A 23009-nucleotide genomic window follows, 5' to 3' on the forward strand; every position below is an offset into this window, starting at 1 on the left:
AGAAGCAGAAGGTAGTTAGAGATCTATTTGAATAGATCAGGAGGGATGATGGGGAACTGAACTCAGCTAGTGACAGTGGACAGGAAGAAGAGAAAGCAGATTCTGGTAATGAACAGATCATTTGTTTCAGAATACCTAAGTATCTGGAGAGTGCAAAGAGGAAAGGATAATACTATATTCTCAGCTATTGCAATTATTAAGTTTATACCATCATTAAATGAAATCATACCACCGTGGGCAGGAAAGTGGTGAGAAAGATAGCAAACTTATTTTGGTACACATTCAATTTGTTATCGTTGTTCAGTCACTAAGTCGTGTCCGACTCTTTGTGACCCCATGAACTTCAGCACACCAGGCTTTCCAGTCCTTCACTATCTCTCAGAATTCACTCAATCTCGTCCATTGAGTCAGTGATGCCATCCAACCATCTCATTCTTTGTTACCTGCTTCTCCTGTTGCCCTCAATCTTTCCCAGCATCAGGGTCTTTTCCAGTGAGTCAGCTCTTCGCATCAGGTAGCCAAAGTACTGGAGCTTCAGCTTCACATCAGTCCTCCCAATGAATATTCAGGGTTGATTTCCTTTAGGATGGACTGGGTTGATCTCCTTGCTGTCCAAGGGACTCTCAAGAGTCTTCTCCAACACCACAGTTCAAAAGCGTCAATTCTTCAGAGCTCAGCCTTCTTTATGGTCCAGCTCTCACATCCATATATGACTACTGGAAAACCCATAGCTTTGACTATGTGGACCTTTGTCTGCAAAGTGATGTCTCTGCTTTTTAATATGCTGTCGAGATTTATCATAGCTTTTCTTCCAAGAAGCAAATGTCTTAATTTTTTGGTTGTAGTCACCATCTGCAGTGATTTTGGAGCCCAAGAAAACAAAATCTGTCACTGTTTCCACATTTCCCCCCTCTATTTGGAAATGGAAAAGTCCAGTAGGTCCAGATCATGATTTCTAACCTTAGCATGATTGACATTTGAGACTGGATTTCCTGTTGTGAGGCCGCATTCTGCATAGTAAGTTTCTTAGCAGCATCCCCGGACTTCATCCAGCAGATAACAGTAGAGCTCTCGAAGCTATGACAACATAAAAGCCTCCAGATAATGCCAAATGTCTCCTGACAGGAAAATCACCTCAAGTTAAGAACCACAGGTCTAAAGTTTGGAAAAAGAAGGCCAGGTAGAAGATACATGCTTCACTGTCTAGGAGATAGCCGAAGCACTAGAAATACCAGACCAGTGGTATTTCCAGACTAGTGGTAATACCAGAAATGACACTACCTGAGCAGGAAAAAGAAAAAAAAGAGGACACCAACATTTCAGAGGAAAAGCTGTCTGCAAACATGTTCCGGTGTGAACAAAGACATAGGAGAAAAACTAAGAGTCAACTGTCAGAGGAGTGAAGTTTTAAGAAGTTTGGAGGCCAACAGGACAAATGCAGCAAAGAACTTAAAAGGAGAAGTTTGAGAAATTTAGGAATGAAGGGGGACTAGAAACTCAGCTGTGTTGGGGGTGCATAGAAATTGGGAGAATGACTATAATAGTAACTACTGCTCTTTTGCAAATTTTATTTTGACAAAAGTCAGCAGCACCGTTAAGGGATGATGGGTTCAAATATAGCAGGCTATAATTCTTCTTAGGATTTGGTATATAGTTTTTGCAACTGTTTTCAAATTCCTGCCAATGGAAGGCACATCTTATGAAAATTGTTGTTTCCTAATTGAGAATGGTGACCACACATCAGAGTCCTATACTTCAAAAGACAGGTTTAACTGAACCATCACTGAATACCATATAATTATATTATTTTGATGTTATTTGATTTTAAACTGTGTGTAAATTTTATCTAATTTCTAAAATGATTCATAGGTAACCCCTCACAATGTAATACTTCTTCCTGAAAAATCCTTTTAATCCTGCCCCAAATCTCTTTTCTAGCTTTCAGGTTGTATAAAGAACATAGAATATATTGTGCAGTCCAGCACGGCAGCTGCTCCTTTCATATGCCTCCAAAGTACTCTGCAAGCAGTGTGAGTAACATTTTAAACACATCCTTCATCATTTGGAGAGATGTGATAGAAGGCAGGCCGGATGCCTTGCAGGCAGAGAGAACATGAGGGTGACGAATGAGTAAGCAGGAAAAACGGACACTTGTCAGCTAGGAATTAGATGTAAAACAGAATGTTTTCGAATAATGTGGGCATATCTGTCAGGAAAAAGATGAATTTATGCCCTTGGAAGACCTTTAGAATTCTACACTTCTGTTTTCTTTCCATTAGTTCTAAGGCAACTACTGAAATAGGTATAAAATCCTTTCATTAAAACCTAGATTACTTTTGCAAAGTCGGCTCAGCTTACCTCTGATTTAGTCATTGATTCCATCAATTAAAAGAAAAATCACCTTTGTCATATGCATGCATTCAGAGATGTTTACTTAACATGAATATTGGCTTACTAAATCCATACAGTGAAATGCAATTAGCAGATGCAGAATCAGACTTGAAACTATATAGATTTCTATTTACCATTTACAGAGTAATCTAAGAAAGTACATGTGTGGCTGTACACAGAGTCTCATTTTTTATGGCAGAATTCTGATGCTGTCAATGAGGTTTTTTTGCAATATAATACAGTGATTATAAATTATTTACGATGTGAAGCCCACTAATTTCAAGGCATTCTATAAACATGAACTCTGCTTTTTGACAAGAATCCGCCTGCCAATGCAGGAGACATAGGTTCAATCCCTGGCTCGGGAAGATCCCCTGGAGTAGGAAGTGGCAACTTGCTCCAGTATTTCTGCCTGGAAAATTTCATGGACAGAGGAGCCTTGTGGGTTACAGACCATAGGGTCACAAAGAGTAAGACACGGCTGAGTCACTGAGCATATGCACACCTACACAGGTAGAAAAGGCGGCTTCCTGCGAGTGTGAAGACTCTTCCTCATTTGCAAAATGGAAGTAAATAACTGGATACTTTTGAAGGTCTCTTTTGTCTCGAGAGCCTATAACTGACTAGACTAACATTTTTAAAATGCATTTTAGGGGAAAACAGCCTGGCCTTTGTCAAATAAGATCTTTAAGGATTTATACCGATTATCAGTGTCCAAGAGAAATAATAGAAGAAACTGTTTTTCAACAATCTAGAAGATGATGCATCTTTGAAAAGAACAGCTTATAAATCCTCCTCTTAGGACAATCTTCCTGGAACTTCTGTACACTTCAATATACAGGTGTCAGAGAAAATGGGGCACTGGATGGGTTTCAGAAGATTCCAAATTAAAAACATCAGAAAATTCTTTGTACAAATGCAAGAAAGCAATATAATATACATCACAAGAGCAGATGAATATTGCAGCTTTGATAATTATACATGTATTGAGAATTATAAACACATTGAAAGTTATGAATGCATTGAGAATTACTGACAAAACTAATTTTCTTGCTCTGTGGAGAGGTGGGAATGAAATGCCTACCCAAAATGGCATGCAAGAAAGTCTATCATGCCACGGCATGATATTTATGAAAGGGGCCCCCAATCAGGTCTCTTCTGCAATGACAACAACCCTCGAGCATCTTTGCCTGGAAAGGGTGAGTATGGTCTAAATGGGAAAGTCGGGGCTGGACAGGTGGGAGCTTTTACTATAACAGGTTATATTACTATCCAAGCACCTGTGAGCCCTGCTGATCTGAAAGGAAACCTGGAGAAAATACCAGCGAAAGATCTCCCTATGGTGTCTAAGTTGGTAGGTTGCTGATACTATTGTCTTTCAAAATGAAAATAATCATGTTCTCACTCCAAGTTTGAAAAAAATAATTTACATTTGTTAGAAATGTTTATTCTGTTAGCAATGCTACTTCATTATGCAGAAAGATTTATTAGAATAAAATATTTTTAAAAAGACAATTTCTTGACAATGTGACAGATGGATATTATGAAGTCGAGAATTCTCTGATGAGCATACTACAACAGATTATTCTAATGGAAATTAAAATCTTTAAATTCCATTGAATAATAAGATAGAAACAACCTATTATTACCTTATTAATGTTGGTTGTTTTTTGATTTAGATCTCATAGGGTTCACAAATGTTAGATCTCATAGGGTTTTGAGAATATTAAAAGAAATACTGAATCTTAAAAGGTTTTGGAAGATTATGAAGTATAAAACACATGTAACAAATTATCACAACTATTTCTATTACTATTAGAGAGTCTGGCATGAAACATGATTCCTCATCTGAGTAAATTTCAGCATGTCATTATCTTACACACTTGAGTCATTTGGTCTAAAAACCATAGTATCTAATATTCCATATTTTTCTTATGGAATTTGTCTTTAGAGAACTATGAATTCAACTTGGAGGACTGAATACCAGGATTAAAATATGAAATTGAATAAACAGAAAATGTCAAGTGTATCATACATAGTATTGTTGTCGTTCAGTCACCAAGTCCTGTCCAACTCTGCGACCCCATGGACTGCAGCAGGCCAGGCCTCCCTATCCCACACTATCTCCCAGAGTTTGCCCAAGTTCATATCTGTTAAATTGGTGATGCCATCCAACCATCTCATCTTCTGTCCTCCCCACCCCTTTCTCTTCCTGCCCTCAATCTTTCCTAGCATCAAGGTCTTTACCAATGAGTCAGCTTTTCACATCCGGTGGCCAAAGTATTGGAACTTCAGCTTCAGCATCAGTCCTTCCAATGAGTATTCAGGATTGATTTCCTTCAAGATAGACAGGTTTGATCTCCTTGCTATCCAAGGGACTCTCAAGAGTCTTCTACAGCACCACAGTTTGAAAACATCAATTCTTTATCACTTTGACTTCTTTATGGTCCAAATCTCACATACATACATGACTACTGGAAAGACAATAACCTTGATGTATTACTAAGTATGCACAAATGTACACACGCATATGCATACACACATACCTCTGTGTATTTGTATGTGTGAGGAGATGGGTAGATGTTTATTTAGTAGATCATGATATAAATATATTTTTTATTGTAGGTCACTGTGAAAAAGATCTGAAAGATCCCGCAAAGCAAGGTATCATTGCAGTCAAGAGCAAGATCTTCAGCTTGGACAACCTTGGTTTCAGATCCTGACTCTACCACTTGACTAGTTGTGTAGTCTTGAGCACACTGCTTAACCTCCTCTTACTTTAATTTCTTCAGCTAAAAAAATAAGCATGATAATAGTGACTCTTTTACAGGTTTATATATGGAGAAGCCTATATAAAACTCTAGAATCATGCCTTGAATATAAAAAGCACTCCCTGTAGTATTAGTACATTTTAGTATGCTGTACCAACTTTAGGCATCATCGTTAGTCAAAATAAACATAACCAAATGAGACAAAATAATTATGAATGTGGGAGACTAATGACTGAAAGTTATGTGTCACAAAGGGAAACTCAGGGATTACCATGCTGTGCTTGAAAAAAAAAAAAACCACGCAGATTTCATTCCTAGGTTGGGATCCAGGAATCCACAGTTTTCACTGGCCCCCAGGTATATCTGAGTTACAGCACAAAAATCTGAGAACCACAGATTGATTGACTGATTGAGTATCTGTGGAACAACCATGATGTGCAGAGCACTGTGCTAGACCATGTAGGCAGAGGGAGAGAAGAGCCTGGAGGCCATGGGAACCAAGCCTATCTGGTTCTACACTGTGGCTCTTAAGACAATGAGTTCCTGTTGGTGTCTCCCAGTGTCGGTAGCACTTAATTTTGTCCAGGCTGATGGCTGACATTGTCTAGCAGACACTGAAATTTCACATGCATCTAGGGGACATGCAGGTAACTTAAAATAAAGTTAGGCAAGAGAATTATTTTTGTCTTAAAACATTATCACCAACCTAGGCTGTCTTTGGTTTCCCAAACTGTAATAGAGACACAGGTACAAAACCAATTCACTTTTTGTTTACTACTCAACTCTATGCTGCCATATAGGAATGCAGGTTCTGTGGGACACAAACCCTATATTTAGCTATAAAAATTTTGTTTTAATGTACTTTCAAATGGTTCCTCTAGCAAACAAAATAAGTCCATGGTCACATATACTACTTGTGTTCATAGAGGGAAAAATGTGTCTTTTTTCCAATAATATAAAAGGGTATAATTCCCTGGTGGCTCAGATGGTAAAGTGTCTGCCTGCAAACCCAGGTCCGATCCCTGGGTTGGGAAGATCCCCTGGAGAAGGGAATGGCAACCCACTCCAGTACTCTTGCCTGGAAAATCCCATGGACAGAGGAGCCTGGTAGGCTACAGTCCATGGGGTTGCAAAGAGTCAGACACGACTGAGCGACTTCACTTTTCACTTTGATGTTGTCATAGTAGAGTATAACTTATACTTAAATCACCAAATCTGGCTGTTAACAGGAAACAATCTATCATGAACCAACCAGTATAGCATATTTTGGGAAAACTAGATTAATCTTTTGAGCTTTGAGCATTTATTAAAAGTAAAAATTCCTGACACTGCTATAGAACCCTAAAAAGCTTGCCATGGTTTTCTTTTCCATAAATAGAGTATCTTTGCTGGAATTGAAAAAAAAATCATGAAAAAATGTTATATTCAGCAATTCTTGTGGTTTTTATTTTTTTATTTTATTTTATTTTTTTTAGACTAGTCAAGTGCAGTAGTGAGAACAATTCTTGTGGTTTTTAAACAGAAGGGACACAGTATATAAAAATGTGGTAAGTTTTCTTTTTTTACTTGCTTTTTCTTCTTAAATATTATAAAGATAAAACAAAACAAGGAACCACAAACCAACAAAAACATGAGGTTTCCTCTATGGTTAGATTGCAAAGTGAACTATCACATTTCTGTAAACCCGTACAGTGAATTGTACAGTAAAAAGAAAAGTTTATAATTCAGATTTACCATTTCCTAAACAAATGGCTTGGGTAAGTTATCTAATATTTCATTTCCATGCTTCTGTTTCACTATTTGTAAAGTAAGGATAACAGAATCTACCTCATAGGATTGTTGGAAGCATCACAAGAGTTAACATGCATAAGGGGCTTATAACAGAATTGGGCATACAATAAGCATGCCCTAAATGTTGGTTACTAGGTCCCAGGATATTTTAAGAGACAAAAGATGCAAGATTTTGACTTTCTTCCTGTTATTGTTCTGTAATTTCCTTTTACTTTTAAAAAAACTAATGTTTTTGACCAGTCTTATGAATTTACCACTAACACTTTCAGAACATAGTAATTATAGGCAGAGACAGAGGTTAGAATGATCTTTGAGCAAATCAGCAGAAGGATTGTCTTGGCAATGTTTTAGTTTTGCCAAGGATGCCTATCCTTTACCGCACAGGGTCATTTAAACAGAATCCTAAATGAACGAAGTCCCTGCAAAAGGAAGTACGCTTTCAGCCATTCTTCTTTATTTCTTGGTTTTGGGGGCATTTATAGAACAAACATATTTATATTCAGGTAGTTTTGCTGAAGGGTTTTTTTTAAAAATAAATATTTTAGAGCTGGAACTCCAATGACATCCATTACAGAGAAGAGGAAGAAAAAAATCCCACATAAGCCACTCTTCTATTCACACTGCATCTTTAGTTTCAGAAAAAAAAAATGATTATATGTCATCACAATATTTTTTAAGGTACGTCTTAGGGATAAATAATCAGAAACATGCCAACTTTATGGATGAGGAACCCAATATATCAAAAAGTTAAGGCTCTTTTCTCAGAGTACAAAAAAGAACACAATGATTACAGACAAGCTTTTTTGCAAATAAGCAGTTTAGCCAGAAACTTCCCATTTCATATAGCATAAAACATCACTTTAGCGGCATATTTTGGTCCAGTGGGTTATCAGCCCTTCCTCTAGCACATAGCCCATACATGGATGACTTCCCCCCAAATATAACTTATGAGACAGTGTTCTATCAATTAGAAGTCTACTTCTCAGAACAAATATGAGCTATAAATGCGTATGGATTTGTGGGGCCTCCACGGATCTTGAAAACTTCTGTCTATATAAAAAAGCAAATACGTTTGGAAAAAGATAGACTAATGCAATCAGGAATGTGTTGTGGTTTTTAATCTTGAAACAGGAACCACATGATGAACTAATTAATACAACAGTTGACATTTATATGAAATGAGATATTTATTGTTAAAAATTTATCTGATCTAAAAATGTCTAAATTGTATAATTAATCTCACTTAATTCAAAATCTGGCCTCTGTAACTTCTAATGGGCTTGTTGTTTAGTTAACGAAGTTGTGTCTGGCTCTTTTGTGACCCCATGGGCTATAGCCTGCCAGGCTCCTCTGTTCACAGGATTTCCCAGGCAAGAATACTGGTGTGTGTTGCTATTTCCTTCTCCAGGAGATCTTCCCAGCCCAGGGATTGAACCTATGTCTCCTGCATTGGCGGGCAGCTTCTTTACTACTGAGCCACCAGGACTTAAACAGCCATACGAGGGATCCAACCACAGCTCGGAAATGCACGTTAGCAGCCAGGCCATTTACTCTGGTGTGCTGGCAAGCTTGCACTTGCTGAGCTCTACCAAGACACTTGGCATTAGGCTGCCAATTCTGTCACGGTATAACCTAAATCTTTCCAAACACTTGCTTTTTAAAGAGCTGCTGTCTCGTCAGAAATCTGAACGAAAGAAGGAAGTGAGCCACTCTTACATTCTTCCCCAGGTAGAGTAGGGCAGAATGTTCCAGGTGCGAAGGAAGAGCTATTGGCATCAGTGTATCACATTCTCTAAGCAAAGAAACTGGTGTGGTTAGAACAGACCAAGTAACAGGAGAGACGTGGGAAGCCAAAGCCTTCTTACATTTCTGCATTGTAAATAATAATCAGCCTATAACATTATCCATGCAGAGAATAAGATATTTTTGTAAATTGCCAACTGACACAAAAATCAATTGTCACCTCCTCTCTTATTTGTATCCAGTGTGTTGCTTCAAGGCATGGACTTCGTTGCCGATCTGACCTGCTTCTCCATATATGAGCTTTGAACTCAGGCAGGTTTTTTTTTATTTTTATTTTTTAATTATTTATTTAATTTGACCACACCAGGTCTTACTGGCAGCATGCAAAGATCTTCACTATAGCATGATCTTTTAATTGCAGTATGTGGAATGTTTAGCTGTAGCATGTAGGGTCCTCTAGCTCCCTGACCAGGGATCAAACCTGGGTCCCCAGTATCATCAGCGCCAAGCATTAGGCACTGACCACCAGGGAAATCTGTTGGGCAGGTTTTCAAATTTCTCTTTGTCCCTCATTTCCTCATCTGTAAAATGAGGATAATAACACCTGTCACACCAGTATTGGTGCAAGAATTGAATGAACCATCCAAAGTTGGTCAAAGGGTACAAACTTTCAGTTACAACATGAATAAGTTCTGGGGATATTTTTGTACACCATGGTTACTACTGTTAATAATATGATATTGCATAATTAAAATTTGCTAACAGAATAGATTCTAGTGTTTCACCACTTGTGCATGGTCCTGTAAAAATTAGTATGAAAAAAAGAATGTAAAACTTGTCATGAATACACATACACGCACACACACACACGCACACACACAGTAACTATGTGAGGTAAAGGAGTGATTGCAACAGTTCCTCTATTATAAGAATTCCAGAGCCCATCTATCCAGTGTGAGACACATGTGGCTATGGAGCAATTGACCTATGGCTAGTCCTAACTAAGAAGTACTGTAAAAATTAGTATGAAAAAAAGAATGTAAAACTTGTCATGAATAGTTGTTTATATTGGGTATTTTATTGAAATGATAGCTTAGATAGAGTGGACTAACTACCATATTATTAAAATTAATTTGGCCTCTTTTATGTTTGCTTTTTACTTTTTTAAGGATGGCTACAAGAATTGAAATGACATGTGGTTGGCATCATATTTCCTCAGATACGGTTGTTCTGGACAGTGTGTTAGGCACTGCAGACTTACAGATGTAAACGCAGCCCATGTGACACCCACAGGTGGCTTACAAGGTAGCTCAGATCTCAGGGAAAAGGAGGAGTGAACTATGAGAGCAAGGCAGAGAGTCTACCCTGTTCTTCCCTAATTCTTCCCAGGAACTGTCTTATTCCAATTTGTAGTCAGTGGCCTTTGTGATGGTGGCTGTGATTTATAGGTTTGTACACAGAAGAAAGAGAAACTCCTTAGGAACTATCCTGACATCACCAGGAAGATGGATTGTCTGTGCACATAGATCCACTGTAACTCCTGAATTGAGGAGAAGGGTGGAGATGCAGAGGACTCCTTCATCCTCAGGCGCAGGGACAAAATTATGGTCCAATTATACTTGAATTGGCAGACAACTTCAACTTCTAGGACTGACAGCCCAGGGTGTACAGGAAGTGGTGAAAGAAGGAAAAACTCTTTAGTTTTCGAAGTTAACTTGGTACTACTAAGTTCCAGATTGCACAAATAAAGTCTTTTGCATCATTATCTCTGTTGTTATGAACACTATTATCATTCACTGAGCAGTTGCTTTGTGTCTGGCACTATGCCATATGCTTTACAACTTTATCCTAGTTTAATCTTAAAATAACCCTATCATTTTCATTTCACGGTTGATGGAACTAAGTCTCAGAGGGGTTAAATTGCTTGACTAAGGTCACGCTAGTAAGTGATGGAACTAGGATTTGAATATATAGGTCGACCTGGCCCCAAACGTTTGCTCCAACCACTCCACTTTGCTCTTCTTTTCACATAATGCCCACCATCCCCTGACAACAGCAACCACGACATCATCAACGATCACGACATCAGCAGCAGCGGCCAAGACATTTCCTGAAGAGACACAGGGTTTGATGACATTCTGCCTGCATTACGTTTTCCTCCCTTGAACATTCCGAATTCTGTCATTGACTATAGCGAGGGACACTGGAAGAAAGAACCCAGTGAAACTGGCAGCTGCGTCACCATGGGGTTCTACTTAGACAGTCCTTACAGCGCCCCTCTGAGTGCCCTCAGAAGAAACCCCTCCCCTCCAAAGGAAGCTGCCGCACCCACTGAGGCATCGACCCTGCCATCTGGTAAACACGTGTGATTCCAGAGCAGGCACGCTGTGTCCTCAGCTCATTCCTGGCCAAATCCTAACTCTGTCCTATTTCCTATTTTCCCTCTGCTCTGATTGAATCACAAAATTATTTTTGTATTTTATGTAGTTTGAATATACAAAAAATATATAAGCAAACTTAAATAAATAAAAGAATGGCTAATATTCATTTCTACTTTATAAACTTCTTAAAATAGAGCTTTTTCATGGAAGAACTATGGCTCCCTTTTTAGTACACACACATATATGTACTATATACATATATACACTATTTATAGTATAGTACACATAGTGTACACTATTCACACATCCTGAATATAGATCAAATGAGATGAGAGGTAAGTGAACTTAATTATCTCTAGCATCATGGCTATCTTTATCTGAAAAAAATTTAAACTTTAATTGCAGTTGATGTGACAGCCATCTGTCACATATTACTGGGTAAAGCACCCCGGCTGGCTTGAAACAGAGCAAACCAGAGAATGTGCAACCTTTCTGTAACATTAGTGAGGGCATGCTTGGTAGGGATCAGCTCCGACAAGGAGAATTCGAAATTTACCTTTTCTTTTCATCATGAGGTAAGTCTGTATGAGTAAATCTTTATACATTGGATGCTGTTCCTTGACTAGTAACATATGAGTTCAGTTAATTATGGAAGTACAAGCAAAATGCTCTTCAGTCATAATACACGAAGATGAAAAGGTGCTACGGGCAAATTAATGTCTTACTAGAAGAAGGGTTTGTCTTATTATTTGAAAATGTCAAACTACATTTAAAGGCCACGAAATAAATAGAAAAGTTTATTCTGCAAAGAAAGATAAGGTTCTTAAACGTTTGTAATTTTTAATATGGGAAACAGGGTTACATAAAGAGAAAAGTGCATATATTAATACTATTAGATACATTATGTGTTATAAATACATGAATACATATAAATACATGAATATATATGAAGTTGGCACCACACAAGAGTCATGATTTGTAATAATGAAGCCTTTAAACTTCAGCTTCTGGGGCTTCCGTGATGGCTCAGTGGTAAAGAATCTGCCTGCTAACGCAGGAGACAGGAATTTGATTCCTGATCCAGGAAGGTCACACATGCCATGGAGCGACTAAGCCCAGAAGCCACAACTACTGAAGCCCTAGGGCCTGTGCTCCACAAGAAAACTACTGTGAGAAGTCTGCACCTCACAACTAGAGAGCAGCCCCCGCTTGCAGCAACCAAGAAAAGCCAGCACAGCAACAGAGACCCAGTACAGCCAAAAATAAATTAATAAATAAATTAATTAATTAAACTTCAGCTTTTAAGCAAGTCATTTTATTATAAATTGTAGACTGGCAATTTTAAATACCTATTATACTTGCTATTAATGAACATATAGCAATGAAAGATAGTTTTATATCATTGTGCCTCTTTTGAATATAACTAGAAGCTAACTTTGAATTCATTTAATTATTTGACCAAAGCAATTCACTTGTTTCTTTTTAAAATGTTTGAAAGTATCTTTTTACTTCATAATTAATAAAATGAAATCTAAAAGATGTGCGATAGATGATTGTAGTGGATGACATCCATCTTCAGGACTGATCCCCTCTGTCGGGAGTGTTGATGGTGAAGGCTCCCAGACTCTCCCTCCAGAAATTGCCCTCAGTTGAGACGAGCTGACCTGACCCAGGTCATACAAGTTGGTGAGGGTGAACAGAAAAGAAAGGGGCCACATCCACGGACTAGTCAATGTTGGGGATAAAGGTCTGCTCACTCCTGTGCCTCATGGTGGGACAGCTCTGGAGGGCCATCCTAATTCCAGTGTCCCCTATGGCATCGTCTTCTGTTGCACCTGGACTGCAGTTCAATTTCTCCCTCTGCCCAAGTCTATTCCTCCACAGATATTGTTCTAGAGAATACTTGTTAATATATTACCTGCATGCATGTCTCCATCTCAGAGTCTACTTCATAGAGCACCCACTAAGACAAAGAGAAAAATCCCTTTAGACATGCTCAGAGAGGAATGATTAATAGAGAGCAATGATGGTTATAATGGTCTTAATTGAACAAAATTTATTAAACATCTTTGATGTTCTAGGCATTGTGCTGAGCACTGAAGATATACAGTTAAGCAAAGCTGAATTAAGCAAAATGGATCTCAAGGAACTCATTGGCCTGAAACACAGACATTACAACAAGCGAATATAATTCAAAGGAGACAAGCCCTACATTAAGAGGATGGATGCACTGGTCAGAAAGGTTTGAGAAAGGAACCCCTATCATTCTGGAGACTGATGAGGCAAGAATGACTTCACCAAAGACAACTGAAAAATCCTTCAACAAGCTCAGGCCTTCTGAATCATTCTTTCTCTCACGTTCCACATCCAACCTTTCTCTTTCTCAAAAAAAAAAAAAAAAAAATACCCCACTACCTCTGCCTTTAAATAAATCTAGAATCTAGGTCTCACCAGTGCCACAGCTTCTAATCCAGGCTGCCCTAACACTTCTCACAGCTGCGGCCTCCTAACTGGTCTCCCTTGCATCTGCTTTTGCTTCTCACGATCTTTTCCCAACAGAGTAGTCAGGTGTTCTGCTAAAATGGAAGTCAGGGCATGAACGCCTCTGCAGAAAACATCCCAAAGTTCCCATTTCATACTGAGAACCAAAGGAGTTACACCCACAGGGCCTAGACCATCTCCACACTGCCCTTCCTGTCCTCACCTTTCTCAACTCATCTAGGAGGCTCCTCTCCCTCACCCTCGTCCAGCCACGGTGGCCAATTCAGTCTTCATGGCACCAGCAAACGTTCCTGCTTCAGGGCATTTGCACTTATGCCACTCGCTGTCCCCTCTGCCTGACTCCCCCTCTCCCTTTCTTCAGGTTGCTTCAACTGCCAGCTTCTTCTGAAGGCCTTTTCTGACCACTGTCCCCAGCACAGCACACCCCCTTTCCCCACTATCTTTCTTCATAACACTTACCATCTGCTCTGTTACTGATTATTTACTTCATTAAGAGTGTGCCCTGAATTTCCTGGTGGTTCAGGGGTAAAGAATAATGTAGGTAAAGCCTATAATGTAGGAGATGTGTGTTCGATCCTTGGGTCAGGAAGATACCTGGAGAAGGGAATGCTAACCCATTCCAGTATTTTTTCCTGGAGAATCTCATGGACAGAGGAGCCTGATGGGCTACGGTCCATAGGGTCCCAAAGAGTCAGACACAACTTAGCGACTAAACAACAACTTGTTCAGCCGACACAAGCCTCTTGAGGGCAGGGATCATTATGTGATTTGATTCTGGCTCCATACCAAATGCCTAAAATTATTTACTAAGCATAGTAAATACTTGTTGAATAAATGAATTTTTACAAATAATGAAAGGAAGTAAGAGAAAGGTAAAGCGCTTCAGGATGAATAACAGCTGAAAACAAAGAAATGGAAGTAATTCTAATCTAGTGTGACTAGATCAGAGACATTCTTTGTGGTCAGAGCTAGAAACTTAGGTTACATTATGTAGACAATGAAATATGGTTGTTATGGGCTGAAATGTATCCCCCCTCCAAAATTCACAAGTTTCCTAGCCCAGTATACCTCAGAAGGTATTTGGAGCTATGACCTTTAAAGAGGTGGTTAAGTTAAAATGAGACCATTTGGGTGGCCTTAACCTCATATGACTGGCATCCTTACAAGAAGAGAAATTTGGATGCAGACAGTTATAGAAGGAAGATCATGTGAAGACATGGAGAAGATGACCATCTGTCAGCCAAGGAGAGGGGCTTCAGCAGAAACCAATATTGCCAGCACCTTGATCTTGGACTCCAGCCTCCAGAACTGTGAGAAAATAAATTCCTCTTGTTTAAACCAAAAGTTGGTAGAATTTTGTTACAGCAGCTCTAGTAAACAAATACAGTGATCTATACCATTGTAGGAAATTTTGACTTTATCTCAGAAGCCATTATGAAATTTTAAGCAGGGATGGAGGTGAGCTGAGGTAAGACCTGAGTTTTAGGAATCTTCCAGAATCTTGCATTTGTGGTAATATGGAGGAAGGGCTGGAAAAGGTAAAAGACTAGAATCATGGAGACTAACTGCTATGTGATTGTAATGGTTGGGATCTAGATCAAGCAGAAGGGAAAGAACAGGCAAGAACAGGAATTGTGGGAAGCATCGGAGCCAAAACCGTTTGAACTTAGTGACTTCCCAGGTGGCTCAGTGGTCAAGAATCTGAATCTGCCTGCCAATGCAGGAGATGCAAGAGATAGGAGTTTGATTCCTAAATCAGGAAGATCCCCTGGAGGAGAAAATGGGAACCCATTCCAATATTCTTGCCTGGGAAATCCCATGGACAGAGGATCCTGGTGGGCTATAGTCTGAGCATGCTTGACTGAGCATATGACATGATTGAGCAGGCATGGACACAGTGACATATTAGAGGTAAGTGACACTGACATCAATGCAAATTGAAATTTAATAAACTGCAGACATGCAAGGGGCTTCCCCGTTGGCTCTAGTGGTAAAGAACCTGCATGCCAATGCAGTAGATGCAAGAGACGAGAGTTCAATCCCTAGGTTGGGAAGATACCCTGGAGGAGGGCATGGTGACTCACTTCAGTATTCTTGCCTGGAGAATTCCATGGATGAGGAGTCTGGTGGGCTACAGTCCATGGGGTCTCACAGAATCAGATACAACTGAAGCAACTTAGCATACATGCTGGAACAGACATGCCAAGGAATTCAGACAGTAAAATTTACATGGGTTTCAGTGGTCTCACACTTGAGGAAATTTCTCAGTACAGAAGCTTCAGACATTAAAGCAGCATTCATGCTGTTTGGGGTGTGAATAGTACTCACTGAGAAAAGGGTCTGCAGAAAGAGCTGCAGGCAACATCTCCTCCTTGGGGATAATATGCACATTGGCATATTAAAGAATCTGGAAAGTTTTGCAATGAAGGAACTTCTTTAACTTTGTCCAAAAAAGTATTTCCGACATTTACTGATTATGGAACCCTTTTAACCTCTCCCTGAATGTGTATTAGAAATATCTCCCTGAAATACTCTAGAAATTAATATAGTTTGGAAAATAGTGGTGTTTTTTGATCCATTAGAACAGTTCTAAAATAAATAGAGAAGCTTTGCCGGGTAATTTCTATTTCTAATAGCAAAACTAGTCAACACTGTCCTAACAAATTGGCAGAATAAACTCATTAAAGGAATGTAGTTGTTTTCCTATAGCCTAATTACTATTAGATTAAAAAAGAACATTCAGTCTTTTGAAAGTGGCACTAATTCTTTCACATCCCTAAAGGAACATTACTCAGTGCCTCGAAACAAAAAATGAAATGATATTCTGATGACTTAAGGGGAAAGTGTAGCTCCAATGCAGAAGTCTGGGAGCAGTTTTCAGCCAGGGTTCTTCGACACCAGAGCAGGTGTGGTCAAGTTTTCCCATATTCCATTAGCTTCTACCCACAGTGCCCCTGCATAGTGACTCACAAGCGATGCGCACGTAGGCTTTCCGGCTCTTGGTGGTGCCTGCCGAGCTCCAGGCCACACATTGGCACCAGTAATCTTCAGGGCCAAAGAGTTCTTCCACTTGCTGGCGTGAAATCTCAATGCTCACTTCCCGGACAATGAGACCTGCCAAGGCAAAGGAAGATTTAAGTCAGGAGAAGACTTGCACTAACAAAATACAAAACATCATACCTAATTTTCCCCCCAGTGATCCTTCTTAATGCCATGGACCAACAAATCACATATTACCTCTCATCTCCTCTGACTTTCTTCTAGCTCCAATTACTTGATTCACAGCTGTCTCGTTCTCTTATTTGCTATTTGAAATCTTCTGGATTCATCAGAAGATGAAAGTGAATTAGACCTATCCACAAAAATCCTTTCCCCTTATTACCTAATATTCACCCACCACCAAGTTATCTTTCTCTGTGTATTCAAACATGAACTTGAATTTAACATCTTCTAAGGATTCTATCTTAATTATACAGGTTGTGTGTAAGATACCCATGTGCTAGGTTTACCTAATTCTTTACATAAAATGAGAGAGAATGACATAAAACAATAATCATAGGTATATAAATCATTAATATGCACATTTATATATACAACTATATATATTTAGGTTTTATTATTATATGATCTAGTACTTTATAAATATATGGTGATTTTTTAAAAAACTAAGTCATTTTAAATGGCTTCATTTATAATTAAGGCACAATGTTTTTTATTGAAAGAAATATTAGCCTTAGTTAACAAACCTCTGCTGTTCTAGCCAGAGAAGGAATGACTTTAAAGTTTTCATGAATTTTTGAAAGCCCAAATGTTTCTCTTTAATAACAATGTAACCAAAATCCTATGAAAAATAAGGTGAATTCCAGTTAAAATGCTCAAATAATTGGAATTTATTTCACAACATTATATAATCCTAAAATAATAAAACTTGAGCTTGAGTCTGGGATTATCATTTTAAGGGTATTTATCTTGTGATACCAAAGTCTAGTTCAGAGATTCATCCTGAAATATGCCTCTTTGCATTGAGCAAGAAAAATTAAATTAATCTGAACAATCTAAGTGGGCAACTGCCACTTCTCTTGCACACACTTCTAGCATGGAGTGTCTTTGAGAGAACTGGAAGGGACACTCTTTAGGGAGTAGGAACATAAATGATGTATGAGCATCATGCATGAGCATAGTGAGAAAAATTAATTACATTACTTTGTATTGTTTATTCATCCATTCATTCATGGGCGAAATATCTATCAAGCATCAATTATGTAGAAAATATTGCACTGGGTACTTACGAAATTCTGATGAGTAAGACAGTCATTGCCCTTAATGAACCTTTATTTTTGTGAGAAGGGCACGTATTTACTAGAGTTATAATAAATATATAAATTTATTATTTAATTACAATTGTGTTCAATGCTTCAAAGAAGTATAGAAGTAATGAGAGTGAATAACAACGAGACTCAACTTAGTATGAAGGATCCTGCATGAGTTAGACTGATGAAATCACATGGGGAGAGGGACAGGACACACGGTAAGAAGAGGAAAGGGAAGGCGGAGACTGGGAACCCAGGAGAAGATACCTGAGCACTGGACACAGAGAATACGAGCATGAAGTGAACCCAGAGACAAGAAAGTGACCTATTCATAGACATTCTTGTAAACCTGCAGTTCTCAAAGTATGGCCCACAGAACAACTTTATCAACATCACTTGGGCACTTGTTGAAAATGCAAATTCCTGGGCTCCACTCCAGACTCTGTGAAAAAGAAAAATTGAGAGTCCAGCCCAGCAATATTTTAACAAGTCCTCCAAGAATTCTGATGCATGCTATAGTTTGAGAACAACTGTTGTACACCGTGTTAGGATTTGGGATTTCTTTCTGAGAGTCAAGTGTTTTAAGAAGATGACATAATCAGATGAGAATAAAAAATGCATGCATATATTAATGTATAAATGAAATGACATATGATACAATGACATGTATAGGATATAGAGTTTAAGTAGCTCATAAAAGTTATGATTTCTTAAAATGTTTGATCTTGACTTCTTGGTATAAGAAACATGAAAGAGGTGTCATCTGGAGATTCTAAAAAAGTGTTTCAGTAGTCACCCTAAAATCTAGGACATTCTCATATGGATAAAAACACTCAGGGAAATTAACAATCCCCCAACAACAGCAGATGCTGACTCATTAGAGGATAGATAATTCTTCCCATCATGAGCGGATGAGAGTTGAGTCACAGAAACAACGAAGTCTTTAAGTCCAACTCATGAGTCCCTGAACTGGAATGAAGCCCAGGAAAGTGGGTTTTATAAGGCCAAGGCAGGGCAAGGTTCTAATGGGGTGACTCTATTTTCAAACATTTATTAAATATATTTAATGTTACCTTAAAATTTTGGAAATTAGTAACGCCTTTATGTTTAAATGGTGATCAGCTTAAAAAGAATTTTCAAGTAACTGGCATATCCCAATCCTTGAAAAGATTACTATATTATTTCAGCCAATGGCCAACTAATAAAACAAATCTCCACAGTGAAAAACCAACTTATGAACAAATAGCACTACTTTCCTTCCTCTTTCCTGGTCCTTGCTTAGGCCTCTCATTTTCTTGTCTCATTGTAATTATTCTCATTTTTCTGATGTCTAGAAACCTGTACAAAGATGGGGCAGTCTTCTCCCCTCTCCTGCCACCTTTTTAACTCCACTCTGGTGTTTAATACTCTTGCCTGTTTTATTTGTTTGTACCTTTTCTGCTCATGCAGAAAGTCAGTTACTGGAAAAGAAACACTTCCTCTAAAGGTTGCTGCAGTAAATTTACAGTCACCAAAGGGCTGATAAACCTTCAGTGCGTAGTTCCTTAGGACTACGAGGGCTCTTTCCAAAATGTAGAGAGCAGCAGCAAAACAGGCTCAGGATATTAAAACCGCATACAAATATTTTGTATCCCAAGACGATAACTTCAGGTTTCACTCCCCCCTTTTACTTACAGCAATCAAAGGAAACCTAATTAAAAGCCAGGGAAACTTCACGAGGACTACTGTGTCCCTTTGCCCAAAGAGGCTCATGGATGTTTCTATTAACCACAAATCTAAATCCTTTTACGAAGCCACAGACCTACCCTCCTGCTACAGGGATTATTCACAGTATGAATGTTCTGAATTGTGTGGCCCAGGCTCCCCATGGGCCCAGGAGTCAGGCACACACTGATTTTTGTCTTCAGCTTCACAGATGCTCCATTCAGCAGGAGATGGATTAATTACAGTTGGGTACACTGGCCCTGCCACAGGCCCAAAGCTTATATTCCAACTTTTGGTCAGCACCACCAGAAAAAGAAAAAAAACTGAAGCATTAAGTACATAAACACTTAGATCTTAGAATTGTCTAGAATTAGCTGCATTATTCAGACTGAGTTACCGGGTTACACATCATTTTTTTATTATCATAGGTAAGTTCATTACCTATGACATTTTGTTCATCAAACCAGAGACTAGTGGTTTGGGTAAAAGTAGGTAATGTCCTTTCTCTTTGAAAGTGAAATTTCAAATCTGCTTGAAGCCTTGAGATGGAAAAAGCAAGCTGCCTTGAAATTTGAAATGCCATCAGCATTACTTCCAAGGCAGGTTGCTTTGAAGAGCATTTGGGAACTTGAAATTGGTTTCAGGTTATTTAAGGGTTGGGAGAAATGCTTCGGTCTACAGGATTTACTCAAATACAAATGTGTATTTTCCATCCTGTCTGATAACATCAAAGATTTCCCATCATTGCTCATCCTTTAATAGTGGCATTTCAAGGATGCATGCTGTTTGAAGTTTGCAGTGATTTGCTTTTATAACAGGGATCATTGTGGTTTGGGAGCCAGAGTGTAGAAAAGCAATTAGCATACTATACCAAGAAGTCTTATAATGAGCATGAATATGTACTTGTCAATAGGGAGTTTCAAATGACTTTAGAAGTTCAGATATAAATGCAACCCTCTGATTGGATCTTTATGAGGCTATACATGAATATAGCAATAAAATCTGGTACTTGACATTTATGTCTTATCTTTAGCATAATTTTAACTTCTAATAGTGTTGATATCACTAACAGTGTTTTCCTAGAGATTATTATAAAGTGATCAAAATTTGTGATTAATGCTGCTATAAAATTATTTAAAGCAATATCCACATATCCCCAGAAATATAATCTGCAGTGCTGTCAACAAATAGTAAAAGTTCACTAATGTCAAAAATTGACTGTTAAGTTCCAAAAATGTAAAGATGGATCAAGTATCACATCCAAGCTTGTGCTATTCATTTATCATGTTTATTAGGTGATACTCAAGTTATGCATCATCTTAAAATTTTTTTAAATGTGTTAACCAAATCTGCATCTTTTAATACCCCATGTATGTTTCACTAAAAAGCATCTTGACCTCATGTTAGTCTTAGGTGTTTCATGTGCCCCAGTTGTATTTTTCATTCCTCCCAATTAATCTTTCATATGCAAAGGGAAGTTTTGAGACACTTTGTTGTGTAGACCTGGCAATTCTATTTCTTCCAGTACTCGCCCTATGGGGAGAAGAGCTACAGAGGTCACTCTACCAAATCTCATCAGAATATATTCACATAGTATTTGGAAATGTACAAAGCTGCAGGTAAGGATGTTCTGGAATATACTACAACATTTTATTGAATTAGCATGTTTCTCTTTTTCATGCTTTCTCCTAGAGCTCAATCCTATTAGTTTTCACCAATATCTAAAATATGAAACATATCAGTTTGAGATATCTTAATATAAATTTAATCACACAGAATGCTATCATTATTTAAAAGGATGTCATACCATAAAAAATGTCAAGCCATTAGGACTTCCCTGGTGACTCAGAGGGTAAAGCGTCTGCCTGCAATGCGGGAGGACCCAGGTTTGATCCCTGGGTTGGGAAGATAAGATCCCCTGGAGACGGAAATGACAACCTACTCCAGTACTCTTGCCTGGAAAATCCCATGGACAGATGAGCCCGGTAGGCTATAATCCATGGGGTCGCAAAGAGTCGGACACAACTGAATGACTTCACTTTTACTTTCATACCATAAAAACTGAAAATTATTTTAGTAACTTATAACTCTCACTAAAATAATAAATATGACAACTCATAAGGCAGAATTTTATAATTACAACATTGCTATTTGTTACACGAAGTCATTTGACAATCTTTAAAGTACATCAGGAAAAGCAGACACTGTAAATGCATAATTTACCAATTTCTCTCGGAAATGTTTCCCTTGAATTTTTAATACATAATATATAAACAGGCCACCTAAGTAACTAAAATTACTTTGTATAATTGGGAATTGCAACTTACTAGTGTATTAGATTTATTATGAGTATATTTTGTTAAATTTACATTTACTGTCTTTGTGATATAGATGAATTTTCCTAAAAGTTAAGGAATAACATGGCTGAGACCGAGAGGTTCAAGAGATTTTCTTGGAAGAATTTTGTTCTTTTATGTAATAGTTTGACTTTATTCCCTTGTATGTGATAGCTTCTAGTCATTTGGTTCTCTGCGGCATTCTGTATCCATTGAGGGTCTGTGTTTTATTTTGTTAAATTTTTGTTTTGTCTAGAGCTGAGAAAACAATATGCATTGGATTATGTATCTGGAGTGGGGAGATGTCTAGTAGTTCTAGAAAGCTATTAGGTTGGTGCAAAAGTAATTGCAGTTTTGCATTGTTGAACTTTGCCATTTGATATTGGAATACATTCTTAAATAAATGTGGTTATGTTATACATCATTTTAATGTGCATTTCTCACTTTATGTTTTTTTTGCTAAGGGCATTAAACGTGTATTTTATATTTATTTTAGACTATGGAAATGATGTTAGACAAAAAGCAAATTCAAGTGATTTTCTTATTGTTCAAAATGGTTCATCAAGCAGCAGAGACAACTCGTAAAATCAACAGTGCATTTGGTCTAGGAACTGCTAAGGAACATACAGTGCAGTGGTGGTTCCAGAGGCTTCTCAAAGGAGATGAGAGCCTTGAAGATGAGAAGCAGAGTGACTGGCCATTAGGAGTTAACAATGACCACCTAAGAGCATCATCAAAGCCGATCCTCTTACAACTACACAAGAAGCTGCTGAAGAACCCCGCATCGACCATGTTGTGGTCATTTAGCATTTGAAGCAAATTGGAAAGGTGAAAAAGCTTGATAAGTGGGTGCCTCATGAGTTGACCACAAATCAAAAAAATTTTCATTTTGAATCGTTGTCTTCTCTTATTCTATGCAACAATAATGAACCATTTCTCCATCAGATTGTGACATGTGACAAAAGGTAGATTTTATATGACACTGGCAATGATCAGCTCAGTACTTGGAGCAAGATGAAGTTCCAAAGCACTTCCCAAACCAAACTTGCACCAAGAAAAGGGCATGGTCACTCTTTGGTG

The 23009-nt window shown here is 38.2% G+C and overlaps 1 protein-coding gene across 2 annotated transcripts in view; it reads right to left on the reverse strand.

Annotated features, from left to right (window-relative positions):
- UNC5C (unc-5 netrin receptor C) overlaps positions 1-23009 on the reverse strand; it is a 395140-nt gene that overhangs the window by 121543 nt on the left and 250588 nt on the right. For both annotated transcript variants that reach the window (XM_043438628.1, XM_043438626.1), the window contains exon 3: positions 16550-16693. In XM_043438628.1, the coding sequence (XP_043294563.1) occupies positions 16550-16693 (144 nt within the window). The remainder of the gene's footprint in view (positions 1-16549; positions 16694-23009) is intronic.

Source organism: Cervus canadensis, chromosome 19, assembly GCF_019320065.1.
Source record: "Cervus canadensis isolate Bull #8, Minnesota chromosome 19, ASM1932006v1, whole genome shotgun sequence".
In the NCBI taxonomy this organism is placed as follows: domain Eukaryota; kingdom Metazoa; phylum Chordata; class Mammalia; order Artiodactyla; family Cervidae; genus Cervus; species Cervus canadensis.